General features: G+C 47.3%; 1 protein-coding gene across 4 annotated transcripts in view; it reads left to right on the top strand.

The window, feature by feature from the left end:
* The window catches only part of Atg2 (Autophagy-related 2), a 117116-nt gene that overhangs the window by 92660 nt on the left and 1814 nt on the right, over positions 1-22642 (top strand). For all 4 annotated transcript variants that reach the window (XM_050181520.3, XM_055072764.2, XM_050181521.3 and 1 more), the window contains 11 exons: positions 1004-1187; positions 4035-4202; positions 6028-6132; positions 6266-6371; positions 6954-7110; positions 8497-8566; positions 10590-10672; positions 12245-12366; positions 14218-14372; positions 18671-18817; positions 19432-19711. In XM_050181520.3, coding sequence (XP_050037477.2) covers positions 1004-1187; positions 4035-4202; positions 6028-6132; positions 6266-6371; positions 6954-7110; positions 8497-8566; positions 10590-10672; positions 12245-12366; positions 14218-14372; positions 18671-18817; positions 19432-19711 — 1577 coding nt within the window. The remainder of the gene's footprint in view (positions 1-1003; positions 1188-4034; positions 4203-6027; positions 6133-6265; positions 6372-6953; positions 7111-8496; positions 8567-10589; positions 10673-12244; positions 12367-14217; positions 14373-18670; positions 18818-19431; positions 19712-22642) is intronic.

Below are 22642 nucleotides of genomic sequence, written 5' to 3'. Positions count from 1 at the left end.
AAACAAAAGATCCTTATCGCAACTGGATTGGTGGCGATAGCTGTGAATGCTATGTGCGAAAAACCGGGAGGAGATATGCTGGTATCGGAATGGGAAACTGAGTGCATGCTGGCGTTTTCACATGAGACAAGCGAGCAAGTATTGTTGGAAAGCTGCTGTGGCAGGTCGCCACTGTTCTTGATAACACGTGCCTCGACACTTTCCTTATTTACAGGGGATCTAGCGGCCAGAATATGTATCGTACGTTTGCAGTTTGGCGATGTACCTAACTTTGGTGCTGAAAGATGGTGTTTTCGGGCAACATATGAACCAGTAAAAAAAACTGTATTGTAACTGTATTAGGTCATTATTTGTGTTCTCAATAAGGGAATGTTGGCACTGTAAAATTATACGTAGTGGGATTGTATCAACGAGGTTCTACTGTACTTCATAGAATATTATACTTGATCAGTCAGTCAGTTCTCACGATTCCAGCTCGACTGGTCTTCCAGCTCTCTGAATCATGCTGCTTTCTTTTTATCCAGTAGTATTTCAGCCAAGACGTAGTTATGTTTAAAAACAGCGCAATAAAGGCATTCGCTATGGTGGAAATAAAATCATTAATTGCTGTTTAAATTAGGAAGATTTGGCACTTAGCTTTTTGATTAATAGCATTCGAGAGCATGCTTCACTTGCAGAATTGAAACCAGTCGATGCTGACGGCATGTTCACTTAGCAGGTATTCAGAGCCTGTAGCACTGGTTTCTTGATATTGATCCACCAACATGCTGGTAAATGCATTGGTGTTCTAATTATTTTGCGAGAAAGCCTTCCTTGTACATTTTGGGACCTCTGTTGAGTGGGGGATGGGGGAGGCATCAACCGATCAATCAATGAAACACTACGTTCCTTCCTATCGCTCGTTATAGTGTCCTCAGTTTCCTTTCAAGGTTTTCATTACTACCCTCATCATCATCACCACCCCCTTCACCGCCTGTGCAGCATGTCGCTCTGTCGATTTCAGCTACGCAAATGTTGTTCTGGAGCCCGTTATCGGCAATGTGAGCTACAGCAGGGATGGTCCGCCAGCCATCGAGTTGCTGCCGTTCAAGCCGCAGTCCCCGCCGCAGACCCCCCGGCACCGAAGGGCTCGAAAGGGCGGTCCGGGCAGGTGTGAGGACGTGCTCATGGAACTGCACATGAACAAGGTGTTTGAGCAAAAACCATTCATACTTGCTGCATCTGGGTCTGTGTTCTTAACTGACCATGCCTGCCAACATGTTACTGTGTGCGATTACATTTGCGATGCTTTCTGCTTGTCAGCCTCTGCTTCTGCTGCATCAGCAGTGTTACCTTTCCCACCCCCCATGCAAGCCACATTTGCAAGGATTACAAGTATTACCCGATTTTTCAGGATTTTTATGTTCACCGGCTCACTGGAATGACAGCAGCAATGATGAAATAGGCCTGCGTAACGTGCAGGATGCGAGGCTCGAATTTAACACATACTTTTTAGCTGTTAACGTGCTAAACGATGATCGGCTGAAAAACGTCTCCATTTTTAGTAATTAGATGCTGTTCTGCATTCAGTTATGCAGATGCAAGCATTTCCTGTAACTTTGCTTGACCCTGTTTCCTCAGTTTGTAATTTTCAGCAATCAATTTTGCTACGAGCGTTTTCACTCATGTGGATTTGTCCCACTTTTGCATGGATTCACTGTCCTTGATAACATTCTTTCTGCTCTGCGGTATCACTTGATCATCCATGCTTGAGTATCTTGGCCTTTATCTTGTTCTCCAGCACGCTTTGCCGCTTTCTCTTCGAAGAGCTTTGTTTTTGCTTCTTTGATCTTTACGATGGTCTCCTTGCCTGTGCATTTTTCTCTGGTCAAGCCTTCTCTTCCTTTCCTCTTGCAACCTTGGCTGTGCTCCTCAATCTTCTGTTAATTTACTTATTCATGCATTAGCATTCTTTGGGTACTTGGCACACTTTCCTGGGGCTATCTATATGTTTGTATTTATGTATGTTTGTATGTATGTATGTTTGTATGTATGTATGTTTGTATGTATGTATGTTTGTGTCTATGTATTCATATTTGTGTCTAACCGTTTTCCCTCATACCTAGGGCTCTGGGTAGTTTATGGTCGAATGGTAGCACATCGGGCTGCTGTGCTGAGGTAACAGGGTTCAAAAAACAACCATCAGATCAACTTGGGTCACTGAGTACGTGCCAATGTGTACATATGTGCCTCTCTTCAGTGAAGCCCTTGAATGCCAACATGGGTCACCATAGATGTGGGGCTGGGTAGGCACCGCTGTTGGAAAACTCTTTGGTGCCGACACGGGGCTCCGGGTATGTGCCATTCACTCTCTGCTGGTCTTCAAAGAACCTCTTTGATGCTAACTTGGGCCACTAGGCATGTGCCGGTAGGTGTGTGCCACACTCTTCAATGAACACATTTGATGCCAACTTGGGTAAATAGGTATGTGCCAGTGGGAATGTGCTGCTCTACAATCGCGAAAAAGATTCCTTAAATTTCTGTGACAGTGAGCGGTACCGAACCCGTGTCGGAAGGGTTCCTCAAGGACAGCAACCCGACACATTTGCAGGCTGTGCCGCAAACGCACCGGGTATGTGCCGCTTTTCAATTGATGCCTTTTACGAGAACGCTTTAGCGAGTTGCACTGTGAATGCACTGGGTACGTGCCGCTCTTCAGCGAATGTCTTGCGAACTTAGGTCACAGAGTACGCGCCACTGAGTGTGCAGCAAGCGGGGGAACAATTCTCAGCATCAGCAGGCACCGGCACGCCACGCCTCTCGTCTCCGAGGCCACGCACGGACTTCTCGGCAGCACCACCAGATGGTGCAGCGTGTTCAGAAAGAAGTGCGAGAGAGGAGCCTGGTTGCCGCATGACGAAGTTCTCGGCGTTCGCATGCACCGATGCGCCCCATGCATTTTGGATGCCACCCCAGGCTTCGTGGCGGTGCCAAATGGTGCAGAGTGTTTTTAGGAAAGCGTGAAAGGGGAGTCTCGCTGAAGTACACGCCTCACACATAATTCGTTTCGACGGTGGCGATACATTGTGGTGCTATATTAATTCAGTGCGAACACATTACCGTTGACAGTCATCGTGAAATGGTTTCTGCCAAATTTTTTCATTTCTTTATTTTACTTATTTATTCGTAGACTTATTTATCTGACCAGACCAGTTGGGAATGTGTTCTACCTTTTGTGACATATGCATATAATAGCCCCATGCAGACCGCTATAGTATTCCCCCATCTCTTTCTTCTTTACGGACGTGAGCCTTCCTGCACATTGGAGTCCACCACCCTGTCCCAAGCTGCTGCACATGCGGAAGAGTGCCGAAAACTTACGTGCACATTCTCTTCGGAAGACCAGCAGCACTAGAAGCACTGTTGGGATACTCCCACCGCTCTTGCACCCTGTGCGCCCGACTTGCTAGTCTGGCTTTGGGTTCCCGCTGCCAGCCCTGGACTTTCATCCGAACTCGTTTCCAAGTATCAGGGTCCCTACTGTATGGTCACTTAAAAGTCTCCTGTGAACTGTACAGTGGAACCCCTCATACATGTTCAGTGGCTAAGGCCTTGCTTTGACCCACCTGTACTATCCTTTCGATAGGTTGCCGGGACAGTTGCTTTTATCTCCAGGGAGTTTATCGTACTGGAGAAGAACGAGCAGTATGCGCTGCTTTGAGAAAAGGACGATTTGGTCTAAGCCTTGTGCCTGCATTGCCCGAGCTGTGCGACCTCTCACCGCAGTGCTCTACTATCTGAGGGCTTCGTTAAACACCAGATTGTGCCTCTTGGCACATTTTATTATTTATTGAACATGTGACCACAAACAGCTTGGCACCTTTAGTGTGGGGCACTACAGTACACCACTCTGAAGGTGCCCTTAGGTGTCTTTCAAGTTTGGCCACATTTGAAGGGTACCATGTAGCTAGAAGTCTACATAAAGTTTGCTTGAATGAACGAACTTTCACCAGATAGCTAACATCGGGTATGGCTCTTGCATGCTGCGTTTCCAGATCCGATTCCAACATGAGGTGTACCCAGAGGACACATACTATGCATCGCGCCAGGTCCTGCTCATCCAGGATGTCGAAGTCTGTGACCGGCTGGCCTCATCGCGCATCAACAAGTTCCTCTATCAGTACGCCTCGGAGGCCAAGCCAAGGCAGTCCCACGCCAACATGGTCAGTGTTACCACCCCTCTCACCTGCATCTCATCTCATCTGTGTGCGGTTTTTTACGCATTGTAAAGGTAGTTGAGATGTTTAACTTGATGAAACCCCACCCTGCAATTTTGTTACTTAACATCGAAATCCTTTTCTGTTTTACTTTATTGTAAATATTACCTGCACTAAATGTTGGGGAAACTGCATGGGAAATGAAGGGGCAACTAACACAGGTTGCATTTATAAGCGACCTCGTTAAATGTGCCTTTTTCTGCTATAATGCTGCTCTTGAAGGGGCCCAGAAAGACTTCTAACTGCACTTGAACCTCCGTACAACGAAAATGGATATAACGAAATAAATAAAATTCCCCTCGAAATCCCCATTGAGATCCATGTATTTAAAAGATTGCTTTAACGAAGTGAAACTGTCCTGCCAATGGATATATCGATAGATTTATCTCAAAAACCAAAAAAATACCCTACCGCTGCATGCTGAGTACAAAGCTTTCTGCAGGGTTCGGCACTCATTCGCCCCGGCAGTTCAATGGTCTCGTGTCCCCACGTCAAATAAGCCACGGAACATCACTGGTCTTTCTCACCGCCACGCGTAGCTGCTCACCTATGCACAAGCAGTGGCTCACTATTGCACCTTTCGACTGACCTCTCTCTTTTGCACGAGCCACGCCACGCTGCGTGGCTATGTGCGGCGGTGCGAAAGGTCGATGCATTTAGTTCTGTGCGGCATGCCGTGCAAGCAGGCACAGCTGGGCGCGGCCTCCAAGATCTCTGCAGCGCAATCAGCACCATGCTGCACAGATATGTGCGGTGGTGCGACAAATTAGTGCATTCATTTTTCTCTAAAGCGTGCCGTGCCGCACAGGCAGTCGCAGCTGGGCCTGGCGTCCAAGATTTCCTTGCCGCAATTTCAGGGGTCACACCCAGGCCGTGCGTTCACTTCTGCCTCTCCCTGCGGCACGCCGCATGGACTGGTGGCTGGGCATGACCTCCGAGATCGCATTGTCATCGTTGCAATCTCGGAGGCCATGAATTGAAGTTCACTTGCCTTGCCAATCATACAGTGGACCACTGTTTTGTGCACCACGTGCTGCTTGACCGTGACGAGCCAAGTGGAAAGCAGACGCGAAAGACTATCATAATGGAACAGAAGGCAGCTATCTAAAGTCTAACACATCAGGTGCTAAAAAGTCGCATGTTGCACACGCCGAAGATTCTTTTGTTGCTTTGTTCAAATTTCATCGCATTTGTGGCCGTGTCGTGGTTCCACAGGCCGCAAAGCGGCCTTCTCATTTCCATCTGTACATTTGTGCGCCCTGGTGGATATATATTGGAGTAAGTAGCAATAATGAATATAACGAAGTAATTTCGGCTCCCCCTTCAACTTTGTTATTATGAGGTTATAGACTATTCATAGAATGGCCCCACTATTTAAAGACGTCGCCTCGCAAATATTCTGCTGCAAGAATTTTGCAAATCCAAGTATAAGTGGAGTTGGAGGTAGTTACTGCACCAATCTACCACTTTCTCTTTTCATCCCTACTAGTGTGCTGGAAACTACAGAGCGGGGATGGCAGAGGCATTACGCTAAAGGCCTGAGTAATGCGCAGTTAGATGCGGTAGACTTCACCGCTTTGCCATGGCGTTGCACGTGGTGGCCTTCTCTCTAGAAGTGCATGGAGTCATACCCAAAGTTCACGTTTGGAAGCAGCCTTCACTGCAGTGCATTTTTGTTTGCTGTGAAGCTACCCCTGGTAGTTCTTTTGATGTATCTTCTTTTGAGTAGGTTTGTCTGACACTGTCAGATGCCTGAAACATACCTCTGCAGGTCAGTGTCAAGTGCGTACGCGTCAGGCCCGACCTCAAGGCTCCGTGCACCGAGGAGTGTGAAATAAGGGTGTCAATCAAGCCACTGAGAATCAACGCTGACCAGGTACGGACACCCCCCCCCCCACCCTCCACCCCCTCTATTCTGGTTACTAGCAAAAGCAGTGTGTTGATGGCTTTTCAGGTGACTAGTGAAAGATGACTACACAAGTTGTGTGCACTTTGTTTTCCTCATGCAGGATGCTGTGCTGTTCCTGGTTCAGTTCTTCACAGGCTTGTCCTCCAACCCACCAGTCTCTCCATCTTCGCCACGAGCCGATTCTCCGGAGTTGGCGACCTTAAGAGGTGAGGAGGCTGCCACATTGCAACGTTGAAACAATCAGTCAGGGCAACTTGGCGACCACCACAATCTGCTGTGGAGCATGAGCTGGAAGTTCTGATTCTTGGTCACAGTGGCTTGATGAACGTGGAATCGCACCTGACCGGTGTTTGCCGTGCCACCTGAGTTGACCGGGAATAGCAGTGTGAGGATGAATTTTAAAACAAAGTATTTAAAACAAGCTAATGACACATTTAAGTTGTAAAAAATTCGCAAGGTAAAGCAGGAATTTGTTTGAGTAACTGATTTATTCGAAGCTCGGGCTCAGGTTGCAGCAAGATTGTATGTGCCATGTAATGCAAATATTGGTCTCGGCCACAAAACGGAATTTTGTGCAGAAGCTAGCTTTCCATGCAGAAGCTGCTGATGTTCAGAATGCCAGTGGGCTCTTTGTGAAGGTGACCATTGCTGCTTCCGTGCAAAAGTTACGACTTCTTGTCGCAGATTTTAGGTGTACTTGCAGTGCATCACTTTCCTTACAGTCTAATAGTTTCCTTAGTTAATTTTGTCGCACGGTCTCCGCTACTGTCTCAATTCCCTCCCCGCAGCTGCAGATGTCAGGCATGCCTCTGCTGCTAACAGCGTGACGTCAGCCGACCCCGAGCGGCACGTGGCCTTCGCAAGTGACGAGCCCTGTCCACCTGAGTGCATCGTTTCGCCGACGAGCTCGAGTTCCAATTCTATCCCGATGCCAATGTACATAAGGCAAGTTGAGTTGAATCATTTGGAAATGCCAGATGTGAAAAAAAAAAAAAATGCTATATGCTGTGTTTACTCTCGTGGTGTGCATGCACATCATGCATGTTGTGGGGAGCACATGCGCCCATCTTCCCCCGCGCCGTCGCGTCGAGAGCCGGCATAGACGGGGGAGAAGCGCACTATGCCCTTTCCCGATTGTCTCTCGCTCTCGCGACGCGCGCTCGCCCTTCCTCCCCGACTCGCGGGCAGGTAGCTGACGGGCGAGGAGGACATTCCCCTTGCCCAGGTAAAAAGGTACAAAACAGCACGACCGGGGGAGACCCTCTCTCTGAGGCCGGACCCATAACCTGGCGGACTGGAGTACCTGCCGCTACCCGTGAGTGACCACGTTGCCTGACTATCCCAGGCAACCAGGCCAGCCTATTTATTACTATTACAGAGAGGACGCCCCTCTGCCAGTGTTCTTTATTGCCGGTAGCAATAAACGTTCTTACAGTTGACGCCGCTGGTTGCCTTATTCGTTCGAACCTGACGTAGCCGCGATTCCCGCGCTACGGGTTGGGGAGTAACACAAAGCGACTGCATGGGGCTAGATCCGGAGCTCGCCTTCAGCCCTAGCCGCATGCAGAGTGGAACCCCCACAACATATATCTGCAAGAATTGAAAATTTCTTTTTGCACACAATGGTTGTGTTGTCAAACTTGATTCCTTAATTAAGATGTTGTTTCCTTGGTTTGGCTGGCATGGCAGTGGTGCAGATCACCAAGAACTGTCTATCAAACACTAGATAATTAATACTGTGCACTGTGTCAAAGAAGGCAGGACAGATGGAGTCAACTGTCATAGTTTGTTTTCTGTCGACCTTGCTGGTATTGCGCTGATTTTTCATAATGATGCAAGCCATTATGAAAAAATATCTTGCTTCACATTGATAAGACACCTTATGCCCTCGTCGTGTTGCCCTTGTGACATTGCGTTACTGCCATTGCATACAGTTATGAAACTGCACGGGATTGGAGGAGGTCTATGCGGATCTATACAGTGCAAAAGTGCAGATTTTTCAATCTGTATTTTTATACATTGCCTCCAGTAGGGTTGCTTTTTGCACGCAAATGCTTGCCGTATGTTCCACAGGAAAATTGCGTCGCTATATAACAGATGTTTTAGCAAGTTGAATGTGCCTAGACCTGAGTTCTTTGGAAATGTCAGTTGTTTTACAGAAGTAAAAGAACTACGACTTGTGTAGTTGGCATGTACACATTCTGCTCTAATAGTGGCCCTTATTGCATTGGTTGCATCCATTAGTTGTGCACTAATCTGTGCTCCTGGGGCCAGGACGGGGTGCATTTAGCAGTTGCGCATGGTGTTCATTGATACTCCCTCTCATTACAGGTCATTCGTGTTCACGCCGGACGTCCCCATTCGGATAGATTACCATGGCAAGCGGGTACTCATGGAACAGGTGAGTTTGAGCTGCTTTCGCAGGCAGTATTCATGTGTATATTGTATGTGCACAAATATAATGTGGCCACAAATGTCTGTTCTAATGCCTCATTATTGTAATGTTGCAAATGTCTCACAGTATAATGTAGTTAATGGTTCTGAATGTAATACAGGGTTGAATGAGGCACATTTTTCCACAGCAAGCCTGGTAGTGTTAAGCGATTCCCTCTAGTATGCATGCATCAAAATTTTCGCGTTCCATGCATCGCAGTACAGTGCCACTCGCAGTAGTATAGCGGCGTAAACACATGCCGGTGGTGTGAGCCTCGGTGCATGGCCTCCATGATGGGCAACGTGTGCAGGTCAGACACTCGCAAAATGTCGCTGTAGGTATAACTGGCACTGTGATGCTGTTGTATGCATGGGGATGCCGGGATATGGTGGCTCGGACTGACAGCGTTCTTGGAAAGCCAGGGCACCTTGAAGATGTGCCTGGCTAGCACCATTCCGTTTGTCGCAATAGTTCATTCTTTGTTAAGACCACATGTCAAAAACAGTTTTACCTTTAATATTACACATGTTTTATTTAATCACCACTTGTGCTTGAATGTGAAAATTATACGAAACGTAAAATGTATCGGCAGGCTGCTAAAGTTTGAGGACAGATGACAAGGTCCACGCTCGCGTTGCAACAGTTTATCATCTGTTCTTCCTTTTCATCACTTGACTATGCACAGCAGGTGTGTAAACTTCGTTAATTGATGTAATACTGGTGAACGAAAACCTTTATGAAGATTTTATTTTAAGAATGCGTTACCTGTGCAGTCATGTCCACGTTTTAGATGAAGGCCCGCTTAACACCAGCCAACGCAAGCCTTGCACACCCACATACAGTGCTGCCATGTTTTTTCGAGCATGTCGCTAAGCTGTGGCACACAAGTTGCTCAATTTTCGCTAAATTGTGCTCCAGTTTAGCTGAAATTGTCACTAAAGCTGTCGAGTTATTTTGATACGCTGCAAGTGTTCTTGGAAACCTATAATATAGGTTGTTCTGCCTGCTTCTTGCTTGTTTGCAAAGATGATTTAAATGCTAAAAGCAACGAAATTCTGGACCGCATAAAAAGCCCAGTTTTAAATAATTTAGACATACAGTAGCCTCTGTGGAAAATTTTATGCTTGCAATGCGACTTAAGTTTGCACCTTCTACTAAGCGCTCGCTCACTTGTGTGCTTACGCTGCAGCAACAGCTGATCACCATGCTGCTGCGGGTAACGTTTCAAGTGCAGCGTAATATTTTAGCCATCTTTGGGTCTCCAGCCTGAGGTAACCAACTTCACCAGCCGCTGCCTGACACATACTGGACTCGTCAAACGGTCAAACAACTTCCGCCGTCTGTAGTAAAGGATAAGTAGCTGAGGTTACTTATCGTGGTATAGAGAGGTCTACCCTCTAGACCGGCCCAGTCTATCCTTGCACCAAGCCCATGCTTTTTTTAGTTTACATGCTATGTACAGTTTTGCTGGTCTGTGTCGCACTTGCCTGTCACGGCGCACACTTCACCTCTTAGAGCTGGGACAGGAAACACATGTTCGTCCTTCCTCTATACAGCGTTCTGTACTGCACAGCCATGTTCGACAATGTGTTCAAGCACCCGATGGCAGCGCAACGTGTCGGCGTTCTTGTAGCAGCTCGAATTGTGTGCGCAACGAGAAAGCATGCCGAAAGAGAGACGCCCACTGATTGCAAATGTTGAGTGAGCGACGCGCCTGGGCGCCTAGGCTCAACCGAGAGATCAGCAGTTGTGTACAGTTATGAAACTTTCGCCAAATCCACATTGCTGCCGCTCCCCTGCAGGTGCACACATCTGTTTATGTGCTCTATAAAAGGCTACTAATAAGAAATACCAGCCCTGCAGCTTTGCCAAGCTTACAATGATAGTATATGCTAAGCATTAATAGGCAATTCAGCCCAAGTGAAATTTCGTTGCTGTTGGCCTTTAAGTTCCATTCCGGATGCTTACCTATCTCATTCCTCTTCTTCAGGGAGCACTGGCAGGCCTGTTGATGGGCCTGGGTCAACTGAACTGCCTAGAGATCACCCTCAAAAAGCTACAAACGAGGCAGGGGTAAGCTGTTCTTTAGCCATCCCCGATCTCTTCTCCCTTGTATGCGCAAAAAAAATAAAAGCGATGCCTGCTGTGTGCTTACGAGCGAATTGAACTGTCTTTGCAATGAACCGAATCTTCTGTTACTGAGAGGGCTCGGTTGCAATGTCTGCGAAGAAATGCTCCATGGCATCTTGAAGTTCGGTATAAAAAGAAGCGCGATTTTGCTTTCTGTTAGTGGAAAACCTAAAATGGCAAAGTGCCACCATGCTCCTGTTTGCTTCCGTGCCTTCTACATCGTATTCAAATGCAGCGTAAGGCCAAGCAGAGATTCACCAATTGTTCACCCCAAGGCATATATTTGCAGAGTTTGAGAAGATTGCGAATTTTCAACAATACTTCTTTCTTCTTGTTCGATAGTTGCCAGACAGTATTTTAAATTATGCCAAAGACCACCATGAGACGACATTGCACTTTTCACTAAATTTAAGAAAAAAAAGAAAGCCTACCTATATTTTGGTTTTTATGGTAGCTGTAAACTTCCATTTAAAAAGTCTGAAATTTCCTGCGTGACGTCAATCTAACGAAGAGAATTTGGCGTCATATTTTTATCAAAATGCCGCCTCCTGTGAATCTGTCATTTCAAAATCGTGAGCACGTCCACTATTTTTTTTCAAGAACGAGTGATTATTTTACAGTCAGCAGAACTTAGGTGGATTCTAGTACACTAATTCTGGTTATGAGAACGAAGAGTTCTAGGATTGTTTCAATATTGAGCTTCTGTGCAAAATATCCTGTCTTCGAATCCAGCTGTCAGACAACGTTATTAATGTTTAATTATTTATAATGCTGTATTGTTGAAAATAATGAGTATTCAATGTCAAGAAGCCAGTCAAAGCTGGAAAAAGACAAAGTTTAGGCAATTCCATGCAGTAACCATCATTCCCATGCTGGCTGAAGTGCCATGCACTTGCCGCTCCCATAAACACTAGCACCACTGTTTCATTTAGTAATTGTATGAAGAAGTGCCATGCACTTGCCGCTCCCATAAACACTAGCACCACTGTTTCATTTAGTAATTGTATGAAACTCTTATGTTGCACAACGCTTGCCAATCTAGTATGTCGTATCTTCGTCGCAGTTTGAAGTGTTCATTGCAACATAGGGCACTGTAAAGAATGTGCATTGCATCTGAATGCAGCTTCGATAGGTAGAGCAGGAAAATAACAAGTGCACTGAAATGTCGTCATGATAACCAATAGATCAGTCATGTCTGGGATCGTTGTATGTGGGTTCGACTGTAACGTTACAGGAACATTGCAAGCTACAAGTACAGAGATTAAACGAATTCATGTGCTACTCATCATTCTCGTGGCAGCTGAATGATCGTAACACCAGAGTTCCGTCTAGAAAATTTTTTTAGAAAACTGAATGTTTTTGGCCACTTCGCCTTCCCCTTCTTTTCTTCTACATAATTCGCCTGCTATATCGGTCTGTTACTTTAGCTTTCCATGTGATGCCAACTGTAGTTGCTCTGCCACTTTGTTTCTTCTTTTTTTTTTTTAATTCCCTGGTTGCAAATATTTATTGCAGGTTGTTGGGCTTTGACAAGCTGGTCGCCTTTGCGATCAACGAGTGGCTCAACGACATCAAGAAAAACCAGGTGCCAAGCGTGCTCGGTGGAGTGGGTCCCATGCACTCGTTTGTGCAGCTTTGTGAGTGAAACATGCTTTGTTGTCAGCCTGCTTTGGCGTAAAGTACACTCCTACAACGCAGACGGACAAATGGCAATTGCTATTGCAGCACTGATGGTGAAATCTGGAATGGGGCTAGAGAAGTCTAGCTTGAAAGTAATGGCAGTTTCAGTTGACGTGGTTGCAGGTCTGTTACTGCGAACGCTGTCCGATTGTGACAAGGTTGAAACTGCATGCCATTTTTATTGCATTGTTGACGTTCTTTACTTGCACTTTACTTTACTTGCCGCTTGCACTAACTACGCCAAATACTTCAGCAGTGCACGCAGTGATCATTATACGGAATTTTGTGGCTGCATTAGATCGTAACTCTGACATGAATACTGTTGTTGAACAGGCCTGGGACCTTGGTTTAGTTTGTGGAGAAGAGCTTTTCATTGGAAAACGAAATTGTAGGGCAAGTAACCTACAGAATTCCCCGGATTACTAACTTGCATGCATTGAAAGCGACATCACCTGAAGTGGTCATTCGGTATTTAAAGTTCGCCTTGTTGATCTAGATTTGAACTGAAATACAGGAGAACCTCATTCATTCGTTCTGGAAAAAAGCACGAGCAGAAAACATAACCAGAAAATTCGGCCGACTCAACTGTAGTTGACGTTTTCGTAATGCGAAGCGTTGCATGAATTGTTGCCAGTGCAAGACACCGATGCATACATTGCCTTTTTTGTAGCTTCGGCGAGCTTACGTTTGTGCTCCTCGAACTCTGCCTCGGTCAGCAGCTTCTTCGGGCAGGGTGTTCTGGCGGGGAGTGTTACCGTGCCCACTCGGCGAGAATCGACGTCAACATGAGACGCTGTTGACATGCGTCTGTGTGCGACTGTGTAGCATCCACGCGAGCTTGGAGGTTCCACTACTCTGCGTGCGTAGCTGGTACGGCCGCAGAAAGAAGCACGAAAGACAGAAGAGGCATGTGCAGAAAGAAGGGTGAAAGAAAGAAGAGACGCGCCCCCATTTCTAGCCGACACTTGTTTCGGCGGAGCATGCACTCGCAAAACCTGATGTGTTGCTGCCTCCACAATAAAGTCCCTTCTCAGCGTTGTTTTCCTCCGGCGCCGCCTCAGGTTATCCAAACCCATACGCCACACCGTCCGCTTTTGCGCCTTGTCATCTGCTAGCCTCCTGTTCTGGCTGCCATAAAGGATACACGGAAATCTAAGAATCCCCAAATTTGGCATTATTAGTGCGTAGTGCAGAGGTGTTGTTAACATAACCTGGAAACTGAATAGCGATCGTTATTCTGAACACTCAGTATTCTGAAACTTGTAGTACTGAAATATTTTTACATTGAAACTATAAGCACTCAGCAGAGGATTTCTGAAAAGCTCGTTAATGTGGTGTTCGTAGTAACAAAGTTTCACTGTACATCAGTCTAGGATCCCCCTTGGTGACAAGCCTAAGGCCTCCAGTGGACCAACATGGACCATTCTGGTTGTGTACTACAGCCAAACTTTGATGTATGAAACATGGATGTAACAAAGTAAATCTAAACTGTTTCTCACTGATATTGGCATGTAACAGATAATATGCTTATAGCGAATATTGGATATAATTGGGGCATTTCCAGGTCGAATGCAACTTGGGCCGCTATCTTGTACACGTTTGAAAAGCCGTCGTTCGATTTCGCATCACGCGATTGTCCAGGCTGCGCCGATATCACGGCCTAGGCCAATCTAGTCCAATCGCGTGAGGCGAAATCGAACGTCGGCTTTTCGAACATGTACAAGATAGCGGCCTTGGTTATAACGAGGTTCAGCTGTATCTGGCAACTTTGCCTCAACTAAAACGTTGTGCCCTTCTGACCCACATAGTTAGCGGCTTACGGGACCTGGTGTGGATGCCTGTGGAACAGTACCGACGGGACGGCCGCATTGTGCGCGGCCTGCAGCGGGGCGCCAACTCCTTCACCATCTCAACTGCCATGGCCTGCCTCGAGCTCACCAACAAAGTCGTCCAGACCGTGCAGGTCAGTGCTAGCGAGTCTTGCTGTGTTGTCTAGTTGCGCGTCGCACGTTCTTAACTACGCTGGAGGAAGAAACAAAATCGATAGAAGCAAAGCCTTCTATGCCGTTTTATTTAATTGACGATAATTAGCTGTGATGGTGACAGCGAATGTGCAATTCCTTCAGCATTTAGTCCAGTACCAGAGTTGGGAGTTGCATGTTAAACGTTACCTTGTGTGCAACATTGCTATTTGTCTACGTAGTACACAGAACACACAGGGAGACGTGTTTGCTTAAGGTGTTGTTGTTTGCCATTGTTATAACCTCCGGGAGGGTGGAGCATTATCACTACCTCACACGGCACATTGCGTTGTGGCAGAAGTGTTCTCAAGTTTAATTGAAATATCGGGCTGTGCGTGCCAAAACCATGATCGGATTATGAGGCACGCCATGGCGGCGGACTTTGGATTAATTTTGAAACCCTGTTGTTGTTTAAAGTGAGCCTAAATTTAATTGCACTACTGTTTTTGTATTTCGCTCTCGTCGAAATGTGACTGCTGCGATCGGGATCGAGCCCATGACCTCGAGCATTGCAACAGCCATTAAGCTACCACGGCGGGCACAGAAGTGTTGATTTAATGTGCGACAACTTCTGTAGTGTTAGACCTTATGGTCTTTTTGTGTGGCTTTGCATATGCACACCCTGCGTCAGTTGTCCACTTGACAGTTGCATGTTTATTTTTCAGAAATAGCGAAGGTGTACCGTATTGTAAGGTCAGTTTGCCTACAACCGCCGTTTCCATATATTCTCCCGTCATCTTTTCCCTCTCCCACCCTCTCCCTCTGTATGGGAACTGTGAAAGTAGCAAGGCTGTAATTCACTTGCGAGGTCTACCCGTTTTCCGCCTCCCCCCCCCCTTCCTTCCTACAGTTCTATTCACGTTCCCTCTGCATTTTCACATGAGTAGGAAGGTAAGCGCTGCAGTTTCTGCAATGCTTTTGATGGGGATCATGGACAATTACAGCTGCCAAGAGGCTAATGTGGTGACACCCAAGAAGTTCCAGAGTGCATTGTGCACATGTGATGGGAAGGTCGACACAAGTCTCTCGTATCAACTTTCCTCTCTGCCATGCTCCTGCCATGTGTATACACGTTCGAAAGCACCCCCCCGATGAGGCATGCAAGAACACAGCAGCAGCACAAAAGTCGAAGCAAGAGGTAAAGAAAGCTTTGCTTTAAAAAAGAACTGATAGTCTTCATGCAGGTGTGAACAAAATGTTGCACTTACGGCAAATCAGTTCTTCAAAAATATGCAAGATGAAGGAGGTTTTATGAAAGTGGTAAGTTGCCATCTGTCCAAGAGTAGCACAGTGCTACAAAGGAAACCCCCCACAGAAACTTTGCAGAACTGATGTGCCGTATTCCAGTATCCCTGCACTTTGTGTTGTCAATTAATTCTGCCTTTCTCTGTAATCTGCTAGCTCCCTGGTTAGCTCAGATGGTAGAGAAACTGCCCCGAAAGGCGTTGGTCCTGGGTTTGATCCCTGGACCAGGACTAAATTTTTCTTCAACTGTGAAGCTTGCCGACAAGCTCGTATGGGTTTATGGCAGCATTTGCCATGCTGCTCTGGAGCTACACCATAAAGTAAAACTCATGCTGCTGTGAAGCCACACCTCGAGGCAAAATTTGCATATAATCCACACCCTGCCTTTAAATCTAATAAAAAATTCTCTGTGCGAGTATATGCGCAAAAATAAGCTACTGCATCGCCTTCCAAGGCTTATTGCTATAATTTATGCTGCCGTCTAAGATCTGGATTGGCAGATATGTGGCACTGCTGCTGCCATATTAAAATAGTAACTGAATCTATCAGTCTCACCTTTTAGGCCGGGGGTGATTCGAGGCTAAGAATTTTGGGAAAATACCTTGCCTTTTATTTGAATAAATATGGTGCGCTTCTCTGCTTGTGGTTGCTCTAGTATGAACTTTTGCCCAGTTCCGACTGCTCTGAAACAGATATTTCTGCTCCAGAAAGTTCATTTCAGACATATTTGGAGAACTCTTGCTTTCACAAGTTAAGGAAATGTGAGGATGGAAGAACACAACAAGCAGCAACTTTACTTATTTCTTGAGAGCACTCATCGAGTTACACAATAAGGACTTATCAAATATGGTACTTTGACAAATGGCCTGCCCTGGATCATAAAACAGCCCAACGTGAACGACTCTCCCGCACCACAACTGGCAGGGTTATTCTAAGCAAACTCGGGCTGAATCCCGTTATGAATTCAGCAGGAAGAACAACATTACTCGGTGCGGTCAAACGCCGTTTGGTTATAAAACCGTTACCTAAGAACATGCTCTCTGGGAGACACGATAAGAGGCGGTCTGCCAGAGCCAAGGCCCTTCAAGAAAGGTACCAAAGCAACCAGCACACCGCTTATGTCGATGCAGCAAAGCAAAATCACCAAACTTAAGTAGTGAGCGTCGTGACCGGAGAGGGAAGTATCCTCAACGCCGCGACCATAAAAACAGCGTCCACCGTGGAAGCGGAAGAGACTGCCATTGCTTTGGCCATCATGAATCCCTCCGTGCGAACTATCATAAGCGACTCCAAAAGGGCAATAGTCAACTTTTCGAGAGGCAGCATAGGCGTCTGTGCAGCGCGAGTCCTACGGGACTTTAATAATGAAAACACTGTTGAACTCGTATGGGTCCCTGCCCATTCGGGGAATCAAGGGAATGAGGAGGCGCACTGGGTAGCCCGAGGTCTAATCAACCGGGAGGTGTGCCCCTCAGACTCGGATCCCATGGATGAGGCACCGACGACATACCACGAAATAACAAACTATTACAAGCAAAAAAGGCGAATCTACCCGCCTCCAAACGCAAGCCTCGCGCGAGCGCAAGCCTCGATCCTGCATCGAATCCAAACTAAATCGTTCCCCAGCCCTCATTGGCTAGCCATAATTACCAACGGGCAATGGAACCCAATATGTCAAAACTGCACAAATCAAACATTGGCTACCCAAAATCACATTCTTTGGGGGTGCGAGGGCTTACCCCCTCCCAGGTCGCTCCTGCCAGCTCCCTCACAACAGACGTGGGAAGAGCTGCTCAGAACGCCGGATCAAAAACTACAAAAAGCCCTCGTTGCCTGGGCCGAAAGGGTCGCTCCTCGTGAGGGGCCATTCTAGGACTCGGGCCTGCCAGATCATAACTGAGCAGAGTCTCAATAAAGTTGTTATTACCACCACCACCACCTGGATTAACCCTTTCGCTGTCGCACCTTTCTGGCCGTGACGCACCCCAGTGTCGGCTTAGTTTCAGGGAACGAGCATAACAGGGAATGGACATAGCAATTTATTTTTTATTATGATTGGTATACAAATAACATAGTCAATGCAATATGCACATTTCAGTGTTCTGCAGCTGTTAGTGAACATCATCATCATCATCATCAGCCTGACTATAACATCTGTTCAACGTCTTAATCTGGCGATGCGGAACTCATCTCTTCCTCGCATGAGACTCTGTCCGAGTCTGAATCCGAGCTCGGCTCGTATTCTGAATCGGACCTGAGCTACTGCTCCAATGAGCAGATGAAGGTCCTGCGCACTCAGCCATCCGAAAGTAACCACGCGTAGGGAGGATGCGCTTTCAGTCGCCCGCACAGCGGAGAGAAATGGGGACGTTGCTTGATCAAGAAAACAGAGGGAGATGGAAAAAGGCTAAAACAAAGTTCGATGGGCTTTACGTTTACTGCTGCAAGTCGGAAGCGAGGGTGCGGCGAGAAAGCGAAAGCAGCAATAGAGCCACTCTTTTCGGAGTGTGCCTCGCAACTTGACGCGCCGTAGCAGACACATCAACAGAAGAAAAATAAAAACCTTCAAACCAGTGGAGACGGCAGAACAACCCTTGAACCATAACCACACGAGCGCGACGCATGATACAGTGAACGCGGAGCCACCGCGCCACTCAGCAAAAAGAAAGGGGCTTGTGGCAGTCGCACCGTACTCTTCAATACATGTACTCACACAGGTGGGGCGAAATTACGAACTTATAGAAAGAGTCAACAGATGACGAGGCCAGTCCAGGAGCGCCAGCTTCGCGCTCAGGCACGAAATTTTGAATGCACTATAAAGAACGCTCCGGTACGTCCGTGACAGCGAAAGGGTTAAAAGGTCATTGGCGGGTGCTGTGTGACAAAGGGTAGTATGCAAGGCCAATCAGCTTAGTGACACGTGATCCTTGAGTTCGCAACCATGGCAGCTCTGTCGTTGCCACTCTGTGACTCGCGACTGGCATGACCTTCGCAGGGTGTTGCCGAGCTGGCGTACGACATGCTGTCGCCGGGCCCCAGCATGCTTGTGGAGTCTCACAACCGGCGCCACCGTACCGTCCCCAACAACCTGCCTGTTGACATCCGAGAAGGGGTCAACAATGCCTACCAAGTGGTTACAGAGGTGAGCGATCACCACCGTTTTTCATCGTCCCTCTCTGTTGGCACTGAAAAAATTGTCGAAGTAAAATTGTCGCCCGTTCTAGAATAACCCATGACTGCAGCTCTGTGGCAAGCACTTTCTTGCATTTCGGCCTTTGTGGCACATTGAAGGTCGAAACTTGGCACCTGCTGTTGTCTCGACACCTTCTGTACGTAGTTGCTCTGTTGCGAGAGGCGTTCTTCTCTGGACCTCGCTCATAGTGCGAGTTTCCGAAGGCTGTGCAATTGGGACTAACTATTGCAGGTGTGTTGCCATTAATGTAAGCACTCTCCCATGCGGTCTCGGACATGATTCCTTACCAGGTAGCTAGCCCAGTGAGCCAGACCATTGCGGTTTATGTTGACAGACTTGACGCTGAGTAGGTTAGACAGATGAGCACTAAGCAGGTGGATGCAAATATTGGCCAACGTTTTCCATCTGGCCTGCGTGTGGAGAAAGCCGGACTCGGCGAGGGTAGCAAGTTGTGATGACGCGCGCTATCTGCCGTGAAGATACCTGCCCCTGTCCATCGCGCCTAATGCACCTGATCTGATGCCTTCTCTCTCCCCCCATTCCCCTTGCGTCTTATCCTGCAGGGACTGGGAGACACGGCACGCACGTTGGTGAAGGCGGCTTCACAGGAGCACCGCCAGAAGGGAGTCAGCGGGGCCGTCGGGGGGCTGCTTCGTCAGATTCCGCCCACCATGGCTGCCGGCATCATCGTTGCCACCGAGGCGACTTCGACAGTGCTCGGTGGCGTGCGCAACCAGATTCAGCCTGATGCGCGGCGCGAGGACATTCAGAAGTGGCGGCAGCGCTTGCCACCCAAGCCAACAGGAGCCACAGCTACGGCGTCTGCTTCAGCCCTAGCTGCAGGTGAGTTCCAACTTGAAGAGAGCATGTTTAGCACTTCTGCACACGTAGCATGGACCACAAAAGAACTATCGTGATGCAGAGGCAACAGATGTTCATTGATTTGCAATACAACCTGTGTGTAGCTCTAGGCCATGTGGCTTGCGAGAACTGCTAAACCTGTACTTAGTAACTATTATGGGTACTGTAACAGAGTGCGTTACGAAGCAGCATATTTTCTTCCTTCCACCAATGCATCGAGAAATTTTTGGCAAGACAGTCTGGGAAGACATGGAAAGCTTAGGGATTATCAATTCTGTCCACCAAGAATTGTGCAGATTCCTCGCATTACAGTCAAACCTTGTTAATACATAGTCTGCCGGGAATAGCATTTAGGTATGCACTAAGCGATGTATGAATTAACCGCCAATGCCAATTTAGAAGGTTCTTACCGGCCTGAAAAGAACTATGTCACGATGCTCTCAAACAGATACACTCAGACAGGCATTATTTGTAGTTAGGCAGCAAAAAATCGGCAATCTTCACTTGCCGCCGTGGTGGCCTTGCTGTGACATCTTCGAACTCGGTAAGGCCGCGAGCAAGTTTGTCCAAGAGGCCCTGCTTCTCTGCGAAAGCTCGCATGATGCTCAAAGCACACGCCATGTCGCATAATGAAGGGCGATCGTCCACTTCCACATCGTTCTTGTCATCACTTGCGCTTGAAGATGGGCAAGGTACAACAGTGGCAACAATGTCGCTATGCGAGAACTCTGCGGATCTAACAACGTCGACTTCTCGATAACATAAACACGACACACTGCAGCAAAGACCGTTGAACACCACGACAACACCACAACTGCAAACACATTGGCGGAATAAAGAAGAAAAAAATTCACACAGGAACTTCTCTAAGTATGCATAAGCATTGTGCCACTTGCTCGTCTTCGCATAGCCCACTGTCATTATCAATGTTATGAAACTTAATCCAGCCAGTACAAACAAACGACAGCACTACAGCGACACGAACTGTTGCGCACGGCAGCGCAAGGTGCATTAATAACGGAAGCAAAGTACTGCATGTGACAGTGCCCAGTGCGCTGATGTTCCGATCATTATAAGCCGTTATCGCTCATTAGCGCCTTATCCGTCCGTGTCGAACCATTATCATGTGTGAGCGAATGTACACCGGCGGCACCTGCATATATGGCACGGCCACATGGACCATATCTTGAAAACTATCTGCGATGCGGACAGAAAGTGCCGTCTGCTTATAGCTCCACGCTCTGCGTTTCTGCCGCTGCGCACTGAAGAGAGACGCACAGGCCCACATCTTGAAAGCGACCTGCGAAAGGGGCAGGGTGTGGCTTGTGCCGAGAGCCTCGCGAGCGCTGTGTTCTCGTTGAAGCCACAGGCAGTGTGATGGTACAGTTTAGTGCAGTCACTCGCTGCTGTGGGCTTTATCTTGAAAGCAGTCGTCTTATGGGACAGACGGATAGAGAGACATTTTTCTCGTTGGGTAAGCATAGAAATGCCTAAGCACTTCAAAAAATTTGCTTCTGCGCAATTACTTCTTGGATTGGATTGGGTTCGACGGCGATGGCGAATTCGCACCCCTACCGGCAGCTTCTTCGCGTTACCGGAAGCCAATCTCGGAGGCCATGCTTTTGTGCGATGCAGTCAGCAACAGCTGTATGACCAGGAAATAGTGGCCGTGTTTAAGTGTCACTTTCGCTGGCGGCTGTCGTCCGGGTGTCGCAGCTCGAGAATTGAACGTCTGCACACATCATATTTTGCCAATTTTGTGCCTGTGCGTGTAGAACGAGAAAGAAAATAGTACGCACTAACCGTTTCGTGGGCACTGAGCGACTACGACCTAAACAGTCAGCCAATACATGGGGTTCAATGGGGGCTAGGTAGGGGAATCTTCGTGACTATGTTTAAACCGCAATTACACATTAATCAGGTATGTATTCATCAGGTTTGGCTGTATTAGAATCATTCCAAGGAGATAACAGTGGAGCGTTATATTTCAAATTTATGAGTATGTTTTATTACCTAAGCAAATGTAGACTGCACACCTCAGTTGAACAAATATAGTTCAGATGCAGGAACAAATCTTGTTTCAAACAGTGGGCACCCCATAAACACATCACAGTATGTGATGGCTTCCCAACTTGATGCACCATTAGCATATACCGTATTTACTCGCATAATGATCGCACCCCTGAATTTTGTCATCAAAATTAGATTTTTAAAAATTTCCCGTGTAATGATCGCACCCCGAACTTGCCCGCAGCGATATGTCGTGTGCCAAGTCTAGCTAATATTTATCGCCTTACCATCTGTCGAATGCTACGCGAACGACTCATCAAGACAGACCAAGCCTTCTGCATGCACCAAACATTCTTAAGTAGATGCCTCGTTTCATTACTTTCATCACTTTCCGCACTTACACGACTAAAGAAAAGCTGCAACCAAACTTGCCTTTATTATATGTAGGCTTTATAATGGTTGTGGTCAACAACAACAAAAAAGGCGCCATTCGATTCTTCTCGTCTGCACTCGTGGGCATGCAACAAATCTCGAGCGGCAACGATAGTAGCCACGTTTACACTGATACGTTAAATGTGTACCCTATTCATCCGCCGACGCTTGTAACACAGCTAAGATATTCACCCACCCTTAGCGGAAACTTGCCGTATTAGGATAGTAGTGAAGACAGATGCTGCAGTTTCCACAGCATGCCGGCCATGTGTTTCTATGTCACTGGCAGCTAAGCGCGCCTATCTGTTTCTGCCCCCTCAAAGTGGACATGGCTACGTTATTGCCGCAAACTTGCCAATATTAACTATATTATTCATTACTGATACGGAAGAAACTGTTTCAATGCACGTAATGTACTCGCGAGAAGAAGAAAAAAAATCGCGTTCGGCTTGCTTCGCCGGCCGCCATTTT

Source organism: Dermacentor andersoni, chromosome 7 (assembly GCF_023375885.2).
Source record: "Dermacentor andersoni chromosome 7, qqDerAnde1_hic_scaffold, whole genome shotgun sequence".
Taxonomy (NCBI): domain Eukaryota; kingdom Metazoa; phylum Arthropoda; class Arachnida; order Ixodida; family Ixodidae; genus Dermacentor; species Dermacentor andersoni.
This window is presented reverse-complemented; position numbering and strand designations above follow the sequence as displayed.